Consider the following 19,791-nt stretch of genomic DNA (forward strand, 5'->3'; position numbering starts at 1 on the left):
TGGAGCAGGCCTCCTTTTACTGTTCCCATCACCTCCCAGAAAGAGCCTCACATGCTGAGGCTCAGAACGAGGACCTGTGTAGTGGACAGATTCCATAAAGAGGACCAAAGCTGCTTCCAGCGGGCAAGCCTTGGGGCCGTGAGGCACAGCTGGCCAAAGTCTGAGAGGCACAGACCAGTGAAGAAAACTTTTTTTTTAAACTGTGCTTTATTTAGGGCTAAGCTGGAGAAAGCGTCATCCAATAGTTACAGAAGGTTACAAGGAGTTTTAGGGAGTGTGAAAAGAGCAGTTGTACTGAACTGCAGCTGTTTCTTTTTTTTTTTTCTTTTTCTTTTTTTTTTTTTTTTACATCTGGACATCCTAAAAGGAGGAGTCAAGAGAAAAAAAGAAAATGAAAAACAATAACAAAATTGACAGAAAGAAAGGAAAGGCAGGAGGCCCTCGAGGAACTGGAAATTTGTTCTTCTAAAGGGAAAAAATGGTAGGTCTGAGACCGCCCCCCGCCTCCAGATGAGCTGGACATCGATGAGAAGGAATCCAGGCAGAATGCCAAAGCAATCTTCCCAAGGGCGCAAATAAATTATAATAAATATGTTATACTTTAAAATATATGTGTTCTTAAATAATTCAGTGTTTTTTCTGATTCTGAGTTTTTTTTAAGCAATGTCTTTAACTGCTCTAAAGTCATTTACCAAAGATAAATATCGTGCTTTCATTAAATAGTTTTCCTTGTTTTTTTCTCTATCATTACAATTAAAAGTCCTACAAAATATGCAAATTTATTTACAGAAAAACAGAGCCGGCATCATTTAAACATCCCTGTTTTTCAAAATTCCTTGTAAACAGTTTCAGAAATTCTTCAAAGATTGTTTATTTTTCTCTCTCTTTTTTAAGGTTTTGTGTGTGTGTGTGTGTTGTCTAGTTGTTTTAAGATGAAAGTTCCCAGTTCTCCCTTGCCCGGAAAGTCTCTGGAGCAAGCGTGGAAGGCGAGTGAAGCGGAAGGTGAGTGAAGCGCGCGCAGCTCCCGGAGGGAAGCGAGAGGCGAGGACGGCGGCGGCAGCGGCGTCCCAGGCGACGCGACCGATCCCGGCCGATGGTGTGGCCTCCACCGGCGACGGGCAGCCAGGCGCCCGCAGGTCTGGGGCAAGTTCAGCCTGGCCCTCAGGGACAACGGCGTCCGACAGTACTCGCGGGGAGAAGGGATTGATGCTCAGTCTAAACTCTACAAAAGTACAGTCCTACAACATCTGGGATTTTAGCAGTAACGCTAACTTCTATAGTTTTTTTTTTTTTTCCTTTTTTATTTTTATTTTTTATTTTTTGCTTTCCTCTAATTTTTCTTCTATTATATAGGTATTTTAAACTTTTCCTTTTTAAAATTCTGTACAACTATTATGATTTTAAGAGGGGGAAGAGTTAGAAGCATTTACAGACTTTTCACAACAATGACCTTGCCTGGTAAGTCCCGTTTGTTCCCCTCCTTGTTTTCTCACACTTCACGGTTTATGAGTTAAGATTTGTGTTGCTTTCCCTAAACATCCACCAATTTGTTCATCTTAACAGCTCCATCCAGACATAGAATACAGAAAACCATAGGAAAGTGTCATAGACTTGGATGAGGGGCATCAAAGCGCCTCTCAAAGTATCAAAGAACTATTATCTTGCTGTTTTAAAAGCACTGAAGCATTATTTTTCCTTTTTTTTTTTTTTGTTTTTTTTTTGTTTTTTTGTTTTTTTCTTTTAATTTTTTATTACATTTTTCATAGAATCGCTCTAAGCTGTTTCAAAACAGCCATGAGGCAGGAAGGAGGGGGTCCTCCATTCCCCCTCTGTTTGACATAGAGCTACACATCTGCAATAAAAAGTTTGGTCCTTTGGTCCCTAAATAGCTAAAGGAATGACAGATAGAGATGCTCAGTGGCGGCCTCCCAGCCGCCCCCTGGGGACCAGGCCCCACGCACCGCTTGCCCCAGCCTGCCTCAGGCACCCGTGGGCTAGAAAAGCCCCGGGATCGGTAAGCAGCGTCTCTTCCCAGTTCCCAGCCCTTCAGCCTCCCCGTCTGGTCTCGTGATATTTTGTTTTAAAGTTGCCTTTTTTGTGATTTTTTTTCTCATTTTTCTTCATCTTCTTCTTCTTTATGTCATATATATTTTTCCCCCAAACATGTGCCCTCTGAACTCCATAGACGCTATACTTTCCTTGAAGAAATGTTACAGTCACACAGACAGTGTCTGGAGTCTTCAGCTTGATTGATATTGGCTGATATGTCAAAGGTGTCATCCAACAGTTCTCATTTATAAATATATATAGAGAGAGGTTTGTTTTTTAATGTAGCCCGTTCAGCATCCTGCCCTAAAATGAAGAAAATCAGGGCTGATTAAGCCAAGAGGGAAAACACAAAAAGCATCCAAACACCAATAGGAACCTGCCTCAGGGGCTAGGATGGGAGCTCTGGGGCATGGTGGGAGGGAAGGAAGAGAGACCAGTATGAGAATTAGTCATGATCATGATACATTAAAAAGAAATATACTCTTCTATTCAGAGTAGAAACCACTGGGAGGTCTAGTGGTGATGGTTGTAGCTGAGGTTTCGTTGTTGGAAGAAGGTTCTTGATTTGGGTTACTTTAGCATTCTGGATTGGGGGTAGCTAGATCTAAGGGGAGAATTTGGGACTGTGGGATATGAATTCATAATTAAACTTGTCTCTGAGGGATCTAGCCCAGATACAATATGTATACAGAAGCCTAGCAAACAAGATAGAAAAAATCTAGCCGCCCAGCCCACTCCTCCCGGCTCGAGGAAAAGAAGGAAAACACATCCGTGACTCAAATTTCGTAGAATCCTCGCCCAGCTTCCAGCCAACCACTTCTTTCCCGGGGTCAGTAACTATTTGCGAGGCTGTGTATATATATGTATATCTGGATATATGTGTAGAATATATTCACCTGCACATATGTGGATGTACATGGATATGTGTGTATGTATATGCATATATATACACACATACACACACATAATACTTTTCTCATACATGCCAGGGAATTTAGAGGAAATTCAGAACTTCAAGGGAGTGGATGGGAAAATCTAAAAAAGGTCAGAAGAGATTTAATTATGAAACTTAAATAGATTAACTCAGACAGGGCTTGATTTTGTTTTGAATGGTGGCTTTTTGGTGTTTTTTGCTTTAAAAAAATCATGATCTGACTAGAATCAGAAGGCGAATGCTTAATCATTGTGAATTAACAAATGAGACTCATCTCCATTCTAGCAAGCAGCTTCCACTTATACATGGGGGTGACTGGTTACACCAAGAAAGTTAGAACTGCAAAGCCCCCACTTGAGGGGACAACGTCATGCGTATATCAATCCATGCTGGCAGGTTTTTCACACTGTTGATTCAACAAACAGCAAACCGTACACAGCAGTCTAAACAATTACAACACCAAATAAAATAATAATAAAATTAAAAAACACTTGTCAAGGACCCTTTTTCAGTTGTAAACAAAAAGGTGCATTTTGCTTTTGTTAGTACTGTTTCTTCCAAACCAACCAAAAAAACCCTCCCAAGCCCCCAGTTCCCAGCCTCCCCTCCCCACATTTAATTTAGCAGAAGTGGCTACAATACAAACCTTACAATTGTTACTGGGCTCTCTCGCAGAGGCCTCTGGCTTTGTACTCTAGTATTTTGGTTTAGAATTTTTTTTATCATTCTGTTACTGTAGATATTTTGTTTTTGTTTTTTTGGTTTTGTATTTTTCCCTTTGAAGTGAGATTGAAAATAGCCTAACTGGAAAAAGACCAGACCTAGGAAAGTGTCAATTGAAAAAGGCCCCCAAATTTCTAGAAAAAAATAAAATCACAATATTTTCAAGTGCAAGTAAATCAACCACGCATAGATATTTTTAAGATGTTTTCCTTATTTTTAAGAAAAAAAAATAATGGTTTGCACAGGTAAATGATCCCATGTTTGATAATTCAGGAATTCATCTTTATTTTGACTATTTTTTATCTTTTGTTTTGTTTTTTTCTCTATGTGACATCTAGAGAAGCATAAAAAAACGCTGAACAAGAAAAACCAAACAACAGAAAGTAAAACCACTGCAAGCACCAAGAACAAAACGAAAATGAGCACAGCAAAAAAGATTGTGGCAGCACAAAAGTCAAGAAAATGCACGTGTGATCATGACTGGCCAATCATCAACTGATACAACATCCAAGAAAAACGCTCCAATCACAGCACCTCCACGAAACTTGACGGCAATTGTCATGCAACCGATTCTTAGCCTTGTTACATGACGCCATCATGTCACACTGTGAACTTTGAGTTGATTTGAACTTACGGATGGGGGACTTTTCTCCACTCTCATGTGATTACGTGAACTTTATTCCTAGCTCAGCGCGAGACTGTGGTGGATTTGACTGGCCCTGGTTGGGTTGTTGGAATTTGATTGAATGACAAAAGAAGAAAAGATTTATATATATATTTATATATGTAGAGAGAGAGAGAGAGGACAAGAGAGTGTGGGTGGGGGAAGGAAGAGGTGGGGCAGGGCAGGTAGGGTTGGGGAGTGTGGGAGGAGGGCAAGGAAGGTTGGGATTCGGGTGAAGGAGGGCAAGGAAGAAGTTAAAACAAAATTAAAAAGAAAATATATTTATACAGCACCAGACCACAGCATCAATCTAGAAGCTCAGATGAGAGAACAGCAGTCAAATCATAAGAGAACTGAAAAGAACTCAAAGGATGGAGGAAGCCAGCAGACAAACATGGGCACATCAACACACACGCGCGCACACACACACACACGCACACATACACACATACACACACAGTTGTTTATGCAGACACATGATACACTGTGAACAGAAGCAGAACCTTACACAGGGCCACTAAGGGCATCCATCATGCGTTGGGGAGAGGGGCATGGGCAGTTTGGCAAGGGGGCCAGAAAAAAAATAAAACAGCCCCTCAAACCACCTTGGCCGGCAAGCGATCTCGGGGAGCAAGCGCTCTGGTTTTCATCACCCCTGATTCTTTCTCTCCCATAGGGGTGGTGCTCCCCCCACCCCCACTCAGCTTTCTGTGACTGCAGCCTGTGGGCCACCAGGGGATGTCTGTCAGGGTGGCCCTGGTCAGCTGGGTAGGTCAGAGGCTTGCTACGGTGACTGCTGTGTCCACAGTGTCCATCTACAAAAAGCTCTGCTGCTGTAGTACTGCCCAGGCTGGCAGCAGCTCAGCCCTCCCACCCTGTGGACTCACCTTGGCCACTATCCTAAAGAAGGCTGCAAGGGCACCCACCATGGAGGTTACGGCCCTCCCCTGCTTCAGCTCCACCTCAAGTTACTTTCCTCAGAACCTTCATTTTGAGATTTAGGGTAAATTTCATCAATGTTGTTGGGATTCTGGAAACACGCCTTGGCACTACTGAGTTCATCTTGCAATCACCTTATGCCCTTTCTTTGCTCACACTCTTTGCCTTGCTCCCAAGTGGCCTGGGTAGCCAAACTGAGGCTGTATCTGGGCACACAAAGCCCTTCGAAGGTTCTGCAGCTCTGACCCATCCAAGGGCCACATGAAGGGTTGGAGGATGCCCTGCAGGGGGCACAGAGGCGAGTGCCTCCAGCCTCTGCTGCTCCCACCCATGCTCTGCTGACCTCCCTTGCTCACCACCCCACCCTCCTTTCCCACCCCCTCACCCCACACCACTCCATGAACAGCTTTCCAGCCTGGCCTACCACAAAACCCCAACCTTCAGCTTTCTTTCCTGGTGGAGCCCTAAGTGCTTGAGAATGAGGTTCTCTTCCCTATCAAGAATCAACAGATGATTCAGCTTCCAGTTGTCTTCTCCACCCCTCACCCCTTCATAGTCCTCTGCCGCACCTGGGATCAGAAGTCCCTAGCTCCACCCCTCCTCATGGTGATCTTGAGCTTGCGCTGAAGGCCCTGCTCCCCTGTGGCACTCAGGCCTGGGCAAAGCCTGTGCGCCAGGTTGATCTGCAGGCTTTCCAGTCCACAGGCTTCTACATGCAGTGGACTTTGAGGTGGGGAGGGCCTTGGAATCTTGGGGCATGACCCTGCCTAATGCATATCCCCCTACCCCTCAAATTTTCTAGTTGACTCTAACACCTTAGTTTTATTAATGAGAAAACAGAAGCCCTCTCAGCTTTCTGCTTTCCTTCAAGCAGAAGGGAGGAAGGGAGGCCTGGGATCTTAAAATGTCACTGTGGATGAGGGGCCAAGGAGCTGAGCCCAAGCCCAGCCTCCAGCTCAGCCTTTACAGAAGCACCCCAGACTTCTCCTGTGCAGACCCCATCTGCCTGCCCACCAGAGCTGGGTTCTTTGTTCTTCCAACATTAGATCTCCCTCCCTCAGATCAGGGCCCATCCCATGCCTACCAAGTCATGAAATGCCACTTCCAACTCCTCCCAATGAGCCCTTAGTCCCACCCAGGATAGCCAATGGGCAGGTCCCCTTGGCATGGGAGAAGAGGCCTAAGGAACTAAGGAGGGTATTGCCATCAGATGGGGGCTGTGTGACAACAGCAACTCAGGGACTCCCGGGGACTCTCCTCTCTCCCCTCCACTCCAGCCTTGAGCCCCTCATGGGCATTCACTCCTTCCCACTCTGCCTGCCCCTCTCCTAGCTTGAGAGTGTGGCTGCCTGTCAGGGCCAGGCACTGTCCTGGGTACTGCAACACAAACCTGAATAGCACACAGCCCCTGTCCCCAAAGCTCAATCTAGGGAACATCCCCACACACGCCCTCATCTCTCACACATGTGAGGCCCTAGACACACAACACACCCTCACACTCAGTCCCTGAGGAGGTCCCAGGACTCCACCGGGCACAGCTGGCTACGCTCTTCATTAGGGAGGAGCTGTTCTTCTGCCTGTAGTGTGACCCCTTCCCGGCCACTCTCGGGATGGGGCTCACAGAGCACAGCCCTAAGTGTGGCAGTGGGATCACTGACCAGCATGGTGAAGCCCAAGTCACTGCACTGGGTGAGGAAATTATGGCCAGGCTGAAACAATTCAGATCTCAGGCCCTAAAATCAGCTGGACTCAAGCAAGGGAGGGCCAGGTGCAAAGCCACAGCCCAGCCCTGTACAGGTTAGACCCAAAGCACTTGTGCCTGCAAAGCCTGGACCCAACACTTTCCAAAAGCATCCCCAGAGCCAGAGTCACAGGACTCACTGGATTCAGGACAAGATGCTTGGTGCACTCTCCAGCCATAGAACTGCAGTGCTGAGTCTGAACTGGCCTGCTGCTGGGGCCCAGTTTGCACTTACTGCGGTAAGTGGTGGCAGAATGAGGGGCTCAGAGGCCAACCTCTGAGCTGGGCGGGGCCAGGCTGGGTGGGTTCTGCCTGCCAGCTATGGACCTGGCCACCTGCATGTTTTTGCCTACTCTTCCTGCCTTTGCTTCCTTCCTGTTAGTTTCCTGGCAAAGATTGCTTAGATAAACTACCATCTTAGCACAAGATAACAAACCCAAGCTGCCAGAGAGGTAGGGCAGTGGGGAAGCAGAAAACCAGCCAGCAAGGAGAGCCACTGATGCCAATCCTAATCCCACACTCCCAGGACCTCACTTCAGGGAACCAAAGCCCAGCTGCGCTCCCCACAGCTGCGCTGACTGGGCCCTCACCCTCCCACAGGTTTGCCCCACTCCCTTCTGACTTGGACTTGGAAAACCTGCACCACCTGGGGCAGCCGCCCTTCCCCTGACACGCCCCCCCCCCCCACCTCCTCCTTTGCTCCCTGCTCAGGCTGCCTGCGATTCTGAGCACCTGAGGCTGCAGCTCAGGCCTCAGCACAAATGAATATCCTTTACTGGCCTGTGATACTAGGCATGTTTAGCTGCTTTTTTGTGCCTTTTCCTCCCTCGCTGGCAGCCCAGGAGCAGCCACTTCTCACTGCAGTCCCCAAGGCTGCCTTGAGAAGCCCCCATCTCTTCCTAGCACCCCCTTTCTAATGGAACTCCCAACAGTCTTGGGCTGGGATGCCTGACAGCACCATATGTTAAAATGCTGTCTCAAAGAAAATAAAAGGTTAACTTTACTGTAGGGGTTAGGTCACATCATAGTTTTTTAAAGGGCTGCTTAGTAGAAAGGAGGTGATTAGATGGCTGACCCCAGAAAATGCTCACCCCAGAGTATCCTGATGCTCCCTCAGGATATTCAGGATACTCTGGTGTGATAGGTTGGGGTGAGGGTAGGGTGTGGCTTCTCATTCTCTTCACTTGAAGGGGAGTAGGCTCCCTGGCTTCAAAGCTTGGCTCTGTGACTCACTAGCTGATGGGCAGGCTACTTAATTTCTCTGCGCCCCATCTGTGAAATGGAAATACTAATACTACCTACCTGATAGGTAGTTGTAGCTATGTAGTTACATCTCCTAGTTGTTACCTCTCAGAGCAGTGCTTGGTGCACGGTAAGCACTGTGTGAAGGTCTAGGGTCCTCATCTTTCTGCTCTTTGCATGCCTTGCTGGAAGATCCCACTGTTTTAAACCACTCTTCCCAAGCCCCCACCCCAACTCTGAATTGCAACTCGTTCAATCCTGTCAACACTTCTGACCTTAGATCCTAAACAACCTGCCTTCTCACCCCTTCATCTGGGAATTCCTCTAACCTAGAGGTTTTACCCTGGCTTGAGTGAAGGAGGCTAAGACAAGCTACTTTGAAGGGGGAGGGCCTTGGAATCTTGGGGCATGACCCTGCCTGATGCATATCCTCCTACCCCTCAAATCCTCTAGTTGACTCTAACACCTTAGTTTTATTAATGAAAAAACAGAAGCCCAAAGAAAACAAGCACCCTAACCCAGGTCACACCTTAGTGGCAGAGCTATGCTGATTTAAGAAAAAGTGCTCTATTTATAGAAAAAGCTGTTTCACGAAACCATCCCTCCATTCCTATGGAAATGTCCCCATCTGCAGGCTGCCTCCCGGTGTCTATGTGTGCACAGAACCAGAAGCTCCTTGGGGGCAGGGATGCTGACTCATTCATTCTTGCATCCCTAGCACTGAGCCCAGTGCCTGGCACAAGAAAGTGCCCAAACTCTGAAAAACGTGTGTTGGCATCTGGACACAAGCCAGAAATGGACAAGGACAGGAAACCAGGAGGCAAGAAAGGCTGGTTTTGCTTTTCCCGGCTTGCAGAGAGTGGAGGCATAAGCACTTCTCCAGAGAGAAGGCTCCCTTCTGTACCCCAGCACTGGGTGGAAGAAGATGGAGACCTCCCTCCCAAACTCTAGACTCTGAAACTCAACTTAAACATGTAATTCTCATGTGCCTGATCTTTCTCCAAAACCCTCTGTTCTTACAGTGACTTGGGCCAAAAGCCTGGGACTCATCCTTTGCTCCTCTTTCAAAATACATCTAGAAATGAATTCCTTCACATCTCATCAACTGCTTCGGCCCTGGACTGAGTGGTCAGTGCAGTAGACCTAGGCTTTGCCTCCTGGGAGCTATTATCAACACAGCAGCCAGGGTGACCCCATTGAAATGCAAGTTACCCATCACTCTTCTGTTTGGAGCTCTCCTCCCTCCATCTCCCATTTCAAAGAAGAGACCAAGGCCGCACACCAGGTGGCCCGCCTCACTCTCCCAGAAACCTGGCCTCCTGCTGTTCCTACCCCAGTCTGCAGCCCCACCTTGCAGCCTCCACCCTGACTGTTCCCACAGAGGGAAGGCTTGGCTGCTCCCCTCACTTTCTGTGCTCCAATTCACTTCCTCAATGAGGTCTACACTGACCATGGGGTTTAACTGTAGCCAACAATCCTGACACACTAAATCATATTCTTTGATCACATGTCATTGTTTATTGTCTGTCTCTGACTGCTCAATCTTGCTCACTGCCCCAAGTACCTAACACAGTAGCTGGCACACAATACTACTGAATAAATGGAGGACCGTGGGTGGGGAGGGGACAGTCAGAGGGCAGCAGGGTGCTGAGCTGGAAGGGCCCAAAGGGAACCTTAACCTCTGTTCTGTGAAGAAGCCGAGGCTGCAAGAGCCACAGCACTGGAGGAAACCAGACTGAAGGTTGACTTTTGATGGCCTGGGGTATCGTTTCTGCAGGAAGCACTTTGACTTGGAGAAGGCGTGTCTGACAGTGTCTCCAGCTCCTAAGCAGGACCCAGCCCACCAGAAAAGGAACAACTACCACTCATCATGACCCATGCGGGGCAGGCAGGACCCAGGATCTCAGTGTGCTGTACCATTACCCTCCTCAGCTTTCAAAGTTCCCTTTGAAAGATCCAGTCCTTCCTCTCTTCACTGAGCTATGGGGAAAGGAAGGCGGTGCAGGGGTCAAGTATCTAAAGGCTGCCAGCCCTCCTGGGAGAATTGGGAAGGCGAGAGCCAGGGAGTCTGGGAGCAGGCCCCATGGGCGGCTGCAGCTCTCCTGGGTAAAGCCTGTTCTGCCCCCAACCTCTCTCGTCCTGAGCTTGCCACTTGTTCACCCCAGGGTCCTCTGGCCAACAGGACTGCCAGTGTAGACCCGGAGACTCAGGCCCAGGGCTCACCTCACCCTCCCAGAGCAGCTCCCTCACTCCTGCCCCTGCTGGCCCTGCCCCAGGGAGATGGCCAGGCCCATTTCTGCCGGGGGGACTGCAGCTCTGCGCCTGGCGGGAGGCGCAGGGCGAAGAGCAGGCTGAGCCGGGCGCAGCGGGTCCAAGGCACCAGTGAGGGTCCGGCCTATGGAGGCCGGAGGAGGAGGCGGCGGGTCCGTCTAGTTCCCTCCCAACACCCCCCCCCGTCCCCGCGCCCCGGCCGCCCCCGGTTACCTGTGCGAGTCCTGGTCTCCCCCGGGGGACGCTCCCGCCGGCGCTCAGTACGGGCGATTGGCGTCTTTGGGCCGCTTCAGCTGCACCTTGAGCCTCTTCATGCCGATCTGGAAGCCGTTCATGGCCTGGATGGCGGTCTGCGCGCTGGCCGGGTTGTCGAAGCTCACGAAGCCTGGCGAGACACGAGGGACGAGGGCCTGGGTTTCCACGGGGCCGCCCGGGGCGCTGCCGGCGGGGAGGGGAGGGGGACAGGGGACGAGGCGGGGCGGGCCTGAGGCTCCTCCCCTCGGGCCCCGCCCCCGGCCCCGCCCCGGCGCCCGCTCCCGCCCAGCCCGCGCGCGCGAGCGAGGCCCCTCCCGGGGCGGGCGCTGGCAGGGTCCCGGCTCCTGCACCTGCGCCTCGGCTCCGGCCGCGCCACTCGCCGGACGCCCGCCCTCTAGGTGGGGCTCGCGGCCTGGCGGGGCTCAGAGAGGCGCCCGCCCCCCACCCCGGCCGGCCCCGGCACCTCAGCCCTCGCCTCGGCGGGAGGGGGCGGACACACCTGCGGGTGGAGGAGTTTATTGGACACTGTCCTCCCTGACAGGAGGGGGCCTGGCAGCGCGAGGGCACGGGGTGCCGGCCTGGGGAGAGAGACGAGTGCGAGGGGCCGGGAGGGAGGCGCCGCCGAGAAACTTCTCCACCGCCGGCCCGGCCGCCCCCCTCGCCAGCGCGGGCGCCCGGACGTCGGGGGAGGCTCAGAGGCTGAGCCGTCGCGGTCCCTCCGCCCCCACTCCCGGCCCTACCCGCCCCGTCAGGCTCCGGGGGGCCTGGGCGCCACCTGGCCCGGACACCATCAGCATCTGTCTTCTCCACGCCCCGCGCCGTGGACTAAGCATGCACCAGCTGATAGGTCCCCCGTGATCCCCTCAAGAGCTCCGTGACAAGTCACAAGACCGTCAGTGCAAGTCAGGCCAGAGCCCTCCGCGCAGAGCGCTTCCCACGCGTCCTCCTGTGCCCAGATGCGGAACCTGGCGGCTCCCAGGCCCAACTGCGCAGGTCCCAGATGGGCACGGATCATGTTCCCAAAAGGAGGTCAGAAATCACCTTTGGGGAATTTTGAATGCATCTCCTTATACAGACAACACTTTACATCAGCATTTCCCAAACTGGCCCTCGCAAGTGCTCCTGAGAAAGGGCTTGTGTGGTCAGGAGGCTTAGAGCCAGGCCCAGTGGGCCAGTCCAGCGCACCAGCAAATAACGTCCCCTCCCGCCCCGAGTTTAGTAAATAAACCCTTATAGCTTTGTTTAATCTAGTATTTGCTTGAATTTATTCGACGTTAGAGGCCTTTTCTCCTGCAAAAAGGACTTAGATCCTGCAAACTATGTGAAAGCTTGGTGAGACACGGAGGCCTTCCCATCAACGTGCCCGTTGCAGGCTGGTCCCCAAATGGCCATTAGGTATGAGAGGGAGACACAGCCATCCTCCAGTGAAGTAGAAACCGTCTTCTCAGTTCATTGTCCGTGGTCCCTGGGGCCTGGCCTGGGACTTCTCTCCAAGAAAGACAGCCCTTCCTCACTCTCCCAACCTGGTGGCTCTTTTTCCCTCTTTCCCTCTGCCCCAGAGGCTGCCTCCATGGTCTCTTTCTCTCCTCTCCTTCCTGCCTTGCTCAAGTTTGCTCCTGCAGCCGAAAGAGGGCAACAATTGGTCAGAGCTGGGCCCAGAGCAACAAAACCAACCTCTGTATAAATATAGATGCCAGAATAAACAGGGAGGATTTCAGCTGATCCATAGTTGGAGATTCACTTCCCGTGATGTTTCCACCAGCTCCTCTCAGCCCCTCCTGGCCCGTCCCCACCTCCGCTGACCTGTACGCCTAACCACTAAAGTCAAGTCCTTCATAAACCAGAGCAGTTTTCAAATATGTGAATTGTGTGTTGATGCTGCTTTCCCCAGAATAAAGAAGGTGGCTGAACAAAAGCCTGTCCCTGTCAGGACAAGGCAGCCTGCCTGTGGGGGACAAGCTGCCCCTCATTCCTCTCATCATCCACAACAGTTCAAAGAAGGGAGGATAAAGAAGATACAAAGGGCTGGAGGAGCTGTCTAGGGCAGAGTGAGGCAGAGCCACTGTGTGGGGAGGGAAGAAAGGAATTCTGGGGGAGGCAGAAGCTCAGCCTTCCTGGAAGAGTTTAGAGGTCCCTGGAACCCTGAGAGTTGAGAAGGAGTCCAGGCTCAGCGGAACTTTTCTTCCCTTGATCTCTTAGTAACTGGCTAGCAGTCAGAGCAGGGTCTCTCTCTCCCCCACAGACCAGAGGCCCCTTTGGCAGAGCTCTGGGCACCGTCTCCCATGTTCATGGTTCCAGGACTATCTTCCAGAGCTACCTCTCCTGCTCTCTTCCTACCCTCAGAAACTTTCCGCTCCCAGACCCTGTGAGAAGGCCCACAGGTAGAATCACCCCATGGTATCCCCGCAGCCCTCCTTCCAACATAGGAACAGTTTGTGCTGGACATGTCCTGATGAAGATCTCTGGAAGATTCTGCTTATAAATGTACATGTATGCTTATGAAGAGTGAAAGCAGCCTTTGAGGAGTTAACTTTAATGTAGGGCCACTTTTACAGCAAAAATAGCACTTTAAGAACAAAGGAGACCTAGTGCTTTCTGAGGGTCTGCCCTGGGGCGATGGTTAAAATCCCCTTTGCATAGAGGAAGAGAGAGAGGCTCATTGTCCATGAGGGAATGCTGAGGTTAGGTCTCACTTTGTTTTTATTTATTTAGTTAGTTATTTGTTTTTGAGACAGAGTCTCACTCTGTCACCAAGCTGGAGTGCACTGCAGCCTCTGCCTCCTCGGTTTGAGATTCTCCTGCCTCCACCTCCCGAGTAGCTGGGAATACAGGCCCCGCCACCACACCCAGCTAATTTTTTTATTTTTAGTAGAGACCGGGTTTCACCATGTTGACCAGGCTGGTCTCGAACTCCTGACCTCAAGTGATCCCCCTGTCTCAGCCTTTCAAAGTGCTGGGATTACAGGCACAAGCCACTGCACCCAGCCTAGGTCTCACTTTAAAGGCTTCTGGGATACTGGCAGAAAGTTCAGCTGCCTGGTGTGAGAGAGAGAACCCAAGTGGCTTAACCAGGAACAGCTAGGCTTGACCAACATCTTGGGAGTCTGTCCTTTGTTCAGGGCTGGTATGTTTGACATCAGAAGTTTGTTCAAGAGGAGAGAGCTAGATTAGAGATATACAGAGGACGTTCCATTAAAAAGCAGGGGAAAGCCTGGGCGTGGTGGCTCACACCTATAATCCCAGCACTTTGGGAGGCCGAGGCTGGTGGATCCCGAGGTCAAGAGATCAAGACCATCCTGGTCAACATGGTGAAACCCCGTCTCTACTAAAAATACAAAAATTAGCTGGGCATGGTAGTGCGCGCCTGTAATCCCAGCTACTCAGGAGGCTGAGGCAGAAGAATTGCCTGAACCCAGGAGGCAGAGTTTGCGGTGAGCCAAGATCGCGCCATTGCACTCCAGCCTGGGCAACAAGAGCGAAACCCCATCTCAAAAAAAAAAGGTGGGGGGGGAAAACTGTGGTCCTGGCTAATTTAAGTGGGCTAATAGCTTAAAGAAGGTAGTGCCTGGAGCAGACTGCTAGGAAATGCTTTAGGAAAGCAGGGCTGCACCCACAGCTGGGACAGTGCAAATGAACCAAGCCCAGCTATGGCTGGAGACTAACCCTGTTCCAGCAGAGGCGCCCAGAGCTTCCTGGGCTCTCAGCAGTGCTCTTCTCATTGATGTAGCATTTGGGACTTACTTAAGGAGCAGATGCAACTGACTTCCAGCTTGCTGTTTTTACATACATAATTGTAATTCATAACAGAGAAATATCAGAGCGGACGGCCGCAAACCTGTCTATTGCTTTTGCTTTGTTTTTCCACCCCCAGAGAGAAATGAGCTGCTGCGGCAACTCCATGCCATTGAAAGACCACAGGTTTCCTGTGGCAGCTCCGGGGGGCGGGGGGGAAGATGGTGCAAAGATCTTGACTACTTTGGGGAACGTGCTCTAAATCCTCAAGCCCTTCATGATTCCAGAAAGTTGGACTCCAGATTGCAAACTCCTTAACATGTGCTTCCTGATGCTGCTCCACTCCTGTCCCCTCTCCCCTCCACCACCCCCAACTGTGACCTGGGTTCCTTGGCCACACAGCCTCCTACTCTCTCCTCACGGCCCCAGAATCTAGGGTTAGCCTGGAGATACTGAGTTTCCAACAGACTCAGCTCTGGTTCCAAGTGTGGCTCTCTGGGGACTGGACCCTTCAGTCCTCATGACATAGGTGTGGGTCTGGCCCGGAAGTAAGGGCTGATGGAGAAGGATGAGGAGGTTGGAGAGGAACAAGGAGGAGTGGAGCAGAGAGGGTGAAATGAAATTCCAGGAGGAGGTCTGATGCTTCCTGGATAGGGTTGCCAGACTTAGCAAATAAAAACACAGGATGCCAGTTACATTTAAGGTTCAGATCAACAAGAAATACTTTTTTACTGTAAGTATACACTTATACTAAAAATGTATCTTTTGTCTATCTGAAATTCAAATGTAACTGGGCATCCTGTATTTTATCTGACAGCCATGCTTCTGGATGCTTTCAAGTTTCCTTCTCCCATGTAACACCGTGCCCTGGGCACATTTCCTGCAAGCTGCATTCTTATTACTCACAGCACAGACACCCCACCCAGTGCCTGCTCTCCCTCCTGCTGTCCTCTGGCTCACCTCACCCCAGCCCCATGCCTTCCTCATCCAAGTCTCCCCACCTGGAGTTCCCTCCCTTCCTTTTGTGTATTTACATCCATCTGCCTTTCATATCGCTCCATTATTTGGTGCCTCGCATATTTCACTGCTGTAAACAGAATTTTTATCCAAGCTCAGCGCTTAGGCTTCCTGAAGGTAGGGACCAGTCTCCTCTTCCTGACTCCTCAACAATGCCCAGCTCTGGTGGCCTGAGGCAGGTGAATGGGAAGGGCAGGAGGGGAGCAAAAAGCAGGGTAGACAGAGAGGAGGAGTGGGGGCAGGACAGAGCTGGAGAGAGGAGGCGAAGGGGCAGGGAGGAGAGGAGACTGGCTAGATGACTGCCCTGCCCAGGTGTTACGCTCTGCTTTACCCGGGGGATCAGGCCAGGTCTCCTGGTCAGACCATGAGAAGAGAGGGACTACTGGGGGAATGGGTGTTGCTGGGCTCTGCCTGTGTTCCCTCCTGCCCCTACTCAAAGTGGACCCTTTCCCTTCTCAGTCGGTTGGAATTTGGCTGGAAGAGGAAACCCATATCTTGGACTGGGAGATGGGGAGCCAGGTGGGGTGGGTAGGGAAAGCCAAGAAGCCGAAGGAGCAGTGGGAGAGAGAAGGGGGAGATGAGGCTGGTGAGGGCCAGGGAGCAGCTGGGGCGGGCGATGTGAAGGAGCAGGTGAAAAGCAGTTGGACACCGCTAGGTTGGTGCGAGCACCGCCCTGTCCTAGGTGAAGCTAATTGGTTTGTTATCTTTACCCACCAAAGCATTTACTTTGGTTAGTCGCCCGATCCACAAACACTTTCGAGGAGATGACATTACCGAAAGGGAGGAACATCTGCATCAGCTCAGCGTCCCCAAACTCCTGGGGCAGATGGTAGATGAACAGGTTACAGCCCTCGGGCCCTGCGGTGAGGGGAGGGGATGGGCGGGGGAGGAGGGATGGCGGGGTGGGGGAAGAGAGAGACAGAGGAGAGGTGAGCGAGTTAGGCAGCGCAGCAGGGAGGGGTGGGGGCAAGGTTAGGAGGGGGGGGTCTCATTCCAGATCCAAGGGTGTCCCGGAAGAGGCAGGGATGCTGAGCTCCGGGTCTGAGCTCCAGTCTCTGCTCTGCCCTTGGGCAACTCACTGAACCTCTCTGTGCCTCAGTCACCTTTTCTATAAAATGGATCCCTAACTAAGGCTTGGAAACCATAGGGCTCCAGGGGCGGAGTCAACCTCCTGCTGTGTCTCTGGAAACCGGGGGTTCGAGGAGAGGGAAGGCCCAGGAGATCTGGCTGCCCAGCCCCACCTATGAGGGGAACCAGGACATCCCCTGGGGCAGCCATGTCCTGTGCTGGGAGACACCCCACTTTCCCCTCTCGCAGGCCAGGCTCAGCCCCTAGGAGAGGGGTGCCCATCCTCCCCGTGGCCTGCAGCCTCTCCTTCCCTTCTGGCCCTGATGGCCCAACTGTCCTGCCCAGTTCCTCATACCCAGGAAACCAGGATTTATGCTGCCTCCTGTGTGGGCACATGGGAAGGGCTGCAACCCAGGCTCTGTGATAAGCCAGGGAACCCTCCAGCCTCATGACATGAAGATTCTTCCTTTCGTTACCACAGTAACAGCCCTGCAACTTCAACAGCACGAACTATGGGTCAGGCTGTTCTGAGCACTTTCTGTGTTTGCTAACTCACTTCATCCTCACAGCAGCCTTATTGTCATCACTCTCACTTCACAGATGAGGAAACGAGGCCCAGAGAGGTTAAGTCACCTGCCACACAGCTGGCAGAGGGCAGGAGCCAGGGCATGAGCCCGGACGGTCTGTCTCCATGGTGTGAGTTCTCTCCTTTTTCCTACCAAAATCTCAATACCCCAGGCCCCCTGAACGCTGTGGAGGACTTTAGCTTTCTGAATTTTGGCTATATTTACCTGTTTCTTTTTAAATAGTCAAAATGCTCAATTTTAATTCTTTGAAATGGAAATCATTCCAAGATGCATGCTAGATAGCATAATGCCACACGTAATTTCACCTTTTAAAGTGACTTGTGGTCATTTCAATGATGGCATCCAAGCTATGGTGGGAAGGGGAAGGAAACAGCTGCACTTAGAGTTGTGTAAGAAGCGAGGTTCTGATCAGCAGCTGCTGGAAACCCAGGCATGAGCTTAAAATTGAAGGCTGTAAGGCGCCGACATGGGCGGCTCCATGGCTTTTACAGCCACAATCAACCATCCTTGTTCTCTGGGAGCAGTGAGGCTACCAAGCAACCCAGTTGTGGAGCAAAGCCTCTATCTAGAGTCTCTGCCCCTTCTCTTCTTCTGCTTCTCTACCTTCCACTCTCCTCCTCCTTTTCTCCAGCTGTCTCTACCACCTCGAGGTCCACAGCTTAGAGCAAAAATTTCCCCAACCCCTAAAGCTGATGAAGGAGCCTTGGCCTCCTCCCTCCTTGGTGCTCACCCTGTGCCCTCTGCTCACCCCAGCCCTCCGGCCTCCCCTCCATGGACAGCTGGCTCCCAGGCATCCTGCCAGGGGGCGGCGCATTCAGATCCGGGCACAAATGTGCTCCCTCACACCCTTCCAGGGGTTCCTAGGGATGGATACCCCCAAGCTCTGGTGGCCCTCCCCTTACCCTGTCCCTTCCAACCATGCTGTCTTCCCACTGGTTCAGCCCTGTGAATGTGCCCTTGATGGCCCCCAGCTCCCCATAGCCTCCCTATCTGAAAGGGAGTCCATACTCCATCCTCTGGGGTGGGGCTCTTTCTCCTTTATGTCTGGAGATTTTCTCTCCAACCAGACTGGCTGCTCCCAGGCGCATGCACCTTTTCATGTCCTCCTGCCCAGTTCCCCTCCAGCCCTGCACACACCTTCCTTCCTCTCCCATCCTCACTATTCCAGGCCCTGACTGCTCCACCCCATGCTGACACTTGACTTGGGGCCCTGGCTCCAAGTTCAAGTTCTGCAAGCTGCTTTATGTGGAAGCTGCATCTGTTCTCCTTAGAAACAAGGAGGCTTCACAGACAGGGCTCACAGGCTCAGTCCCATGTGCACGGTGTGTGACGGAACCCCAGGGAAGACTCTCCAACCCAGGCCTGATGGGGAAGCCAGGGCAGCTGCTCTGGACCCTTCCCCTGGACAGTGAGCCCACACACTGTCTAACTCCAGCTACCGCCAAGCCCTTCTGCACTCCCTCATTCACAGATTACAGAACGTGCAGATGGCAGAGCTGGCAGGACTTTAGAGACCAATCTGGTCCACTCCAGCCTTCTGAGAAATGGTGAAATGGAGCTGCAGTGTCAGAAAGCAGCTACCCCAGCCACCCTGCAGCCCTGGCAGAGCCGCTGCAGCAGCCATCCCTGAGGGCAACCTCGTCCCATCTCTGGGGCAGATGGCCTCTGGGATATTCAGGCATCTGTCAGTTTTCAGGCTTAGCTCAAAGATGAGGAGCCAGCAGAAGTGTCCTCCCCTGCCCAAAGAATATCCTGATATTTTCATGGCATTCCATATGGGGAGGGGACCGTGAAGTAAAGAGGCCAACTCTTAGCAGGGCTGGAGGAACACAGCCTTCTTTCTTATCCAAGCCTCGGACAACTCTGTTGAACACAGCTTTGGGGCTCCAGCCCGCATCTGCCTCTCCCTGGCCCCGCGCTCACCTTGGACTCTGCAGCAGCTGTACCATTGCTCCTGCTGCTCCCCCTGCCTGGACCAACTGCCTCCCCAGCTCTGTGTGCTGCCAGCCTCTGCCCATCCTTCCAGACCCACAAAAGCCTTCCTGACAAGCCACTCCCAGTGCCACACTCTCACCCACCCATGCCGAGTGGCTCTGTTGGTATTGTGTGTTACCCTTCCCCATCCCCTGCTTCCCTGAGGTGGCTCAACCCTTGCACCATGGCCTGGGAGAATGGGACAATCGTGGTAGATCCCACCACCCCAAGGAGAGGCTGGAGCCAAGACTGGCCACACAGGGCCTAGACTAGGGAGCAGGGTATGGGGGAGCAGGAACTGTAGCTACTCAGAGACGGAGAGAAGGAATGAGGAGGAGTTCAGAGCTAGGCACATGGGGTAGTGCAGAGCATGGAGTGGGAGGGGGCAGGAGGGTCCATGAGGGCTGAGTTTGTTTAAGGCCTGCAGTAGGGGCTGTCATGTTTGTTGGGCGGGGTGCCATTGACCTGCAGCTGTGTGGGGGTTGGGGCAGGATTTAGAGACCCCTGAGTCAACAGGTCAGGTGATTCAGGGAGCTGACGATGGCCTGAAACTAGTAGGAGAAAAAATAGCAGGGCCTGTGGGCACAGTATTCTG

General features: G+C 51.8%; 1 protein-coding gene across 50 annotated transcripts in view; it reads right to left on the bottom strand.

The window, feature by feature from the left end:
• Positions 1-2,134: 2,134 nt before the first annotated feature.
• CELF4 (CUGBP Elav-like family member 4) overlaps positions 2,135-19,791 on the bottom strand; it is a 321,515-nt gene continuing 303,858 nt past the window's right edge. For 16 of the 50 annotated variants that reach the window (XM_078348042.1, XM_078348039.1, XM_078348040.1 and 13 more), the window contains exons 11-13: positions 16,342-16,425; positions 10,777-10,948; positions 2,135-2,352 (exon numbers count right to left, since the gene is read on the bottom strand). In XM_078348042.1, coding sequence (XP_078204168.1) covers positions 10,821-10,948; positions 16,342-16,425 — 212 coding nt within the window. In that variant the 3' untranslated portion in view covers positions 2,135-2,352; positions 10,777-10,820. Of the gene's footprint in view, positions 2,353-4,340; positions 4,426-10,776; positions 10,949-11,317; positions 11,397-16,341; positions 16,426-19,791 lie in introns of all 50 variants that reach the window. The other 34 variants (XR_013525865.1, XR_013525863.1, XR_013525864.1 and 31 more) reach the window with 4 other exon arrangements.

The sequence above is a fragment of the Callithrix jacchus genome, chromosome 13 (genome assembly GCF_049354715.1).
Source record: "Callithrix jacchus isolate 240 chromosome 13, calJac240_pri, whole genome shotgun sequence".
In the NCBI taxonomy this organism is placed as follows: domain Eukaryota; kingdom Metazoa; phylum Chordata; class Mammalia; order Primates; family Cebidae; genus Callithrix; species Callithrix jacchus.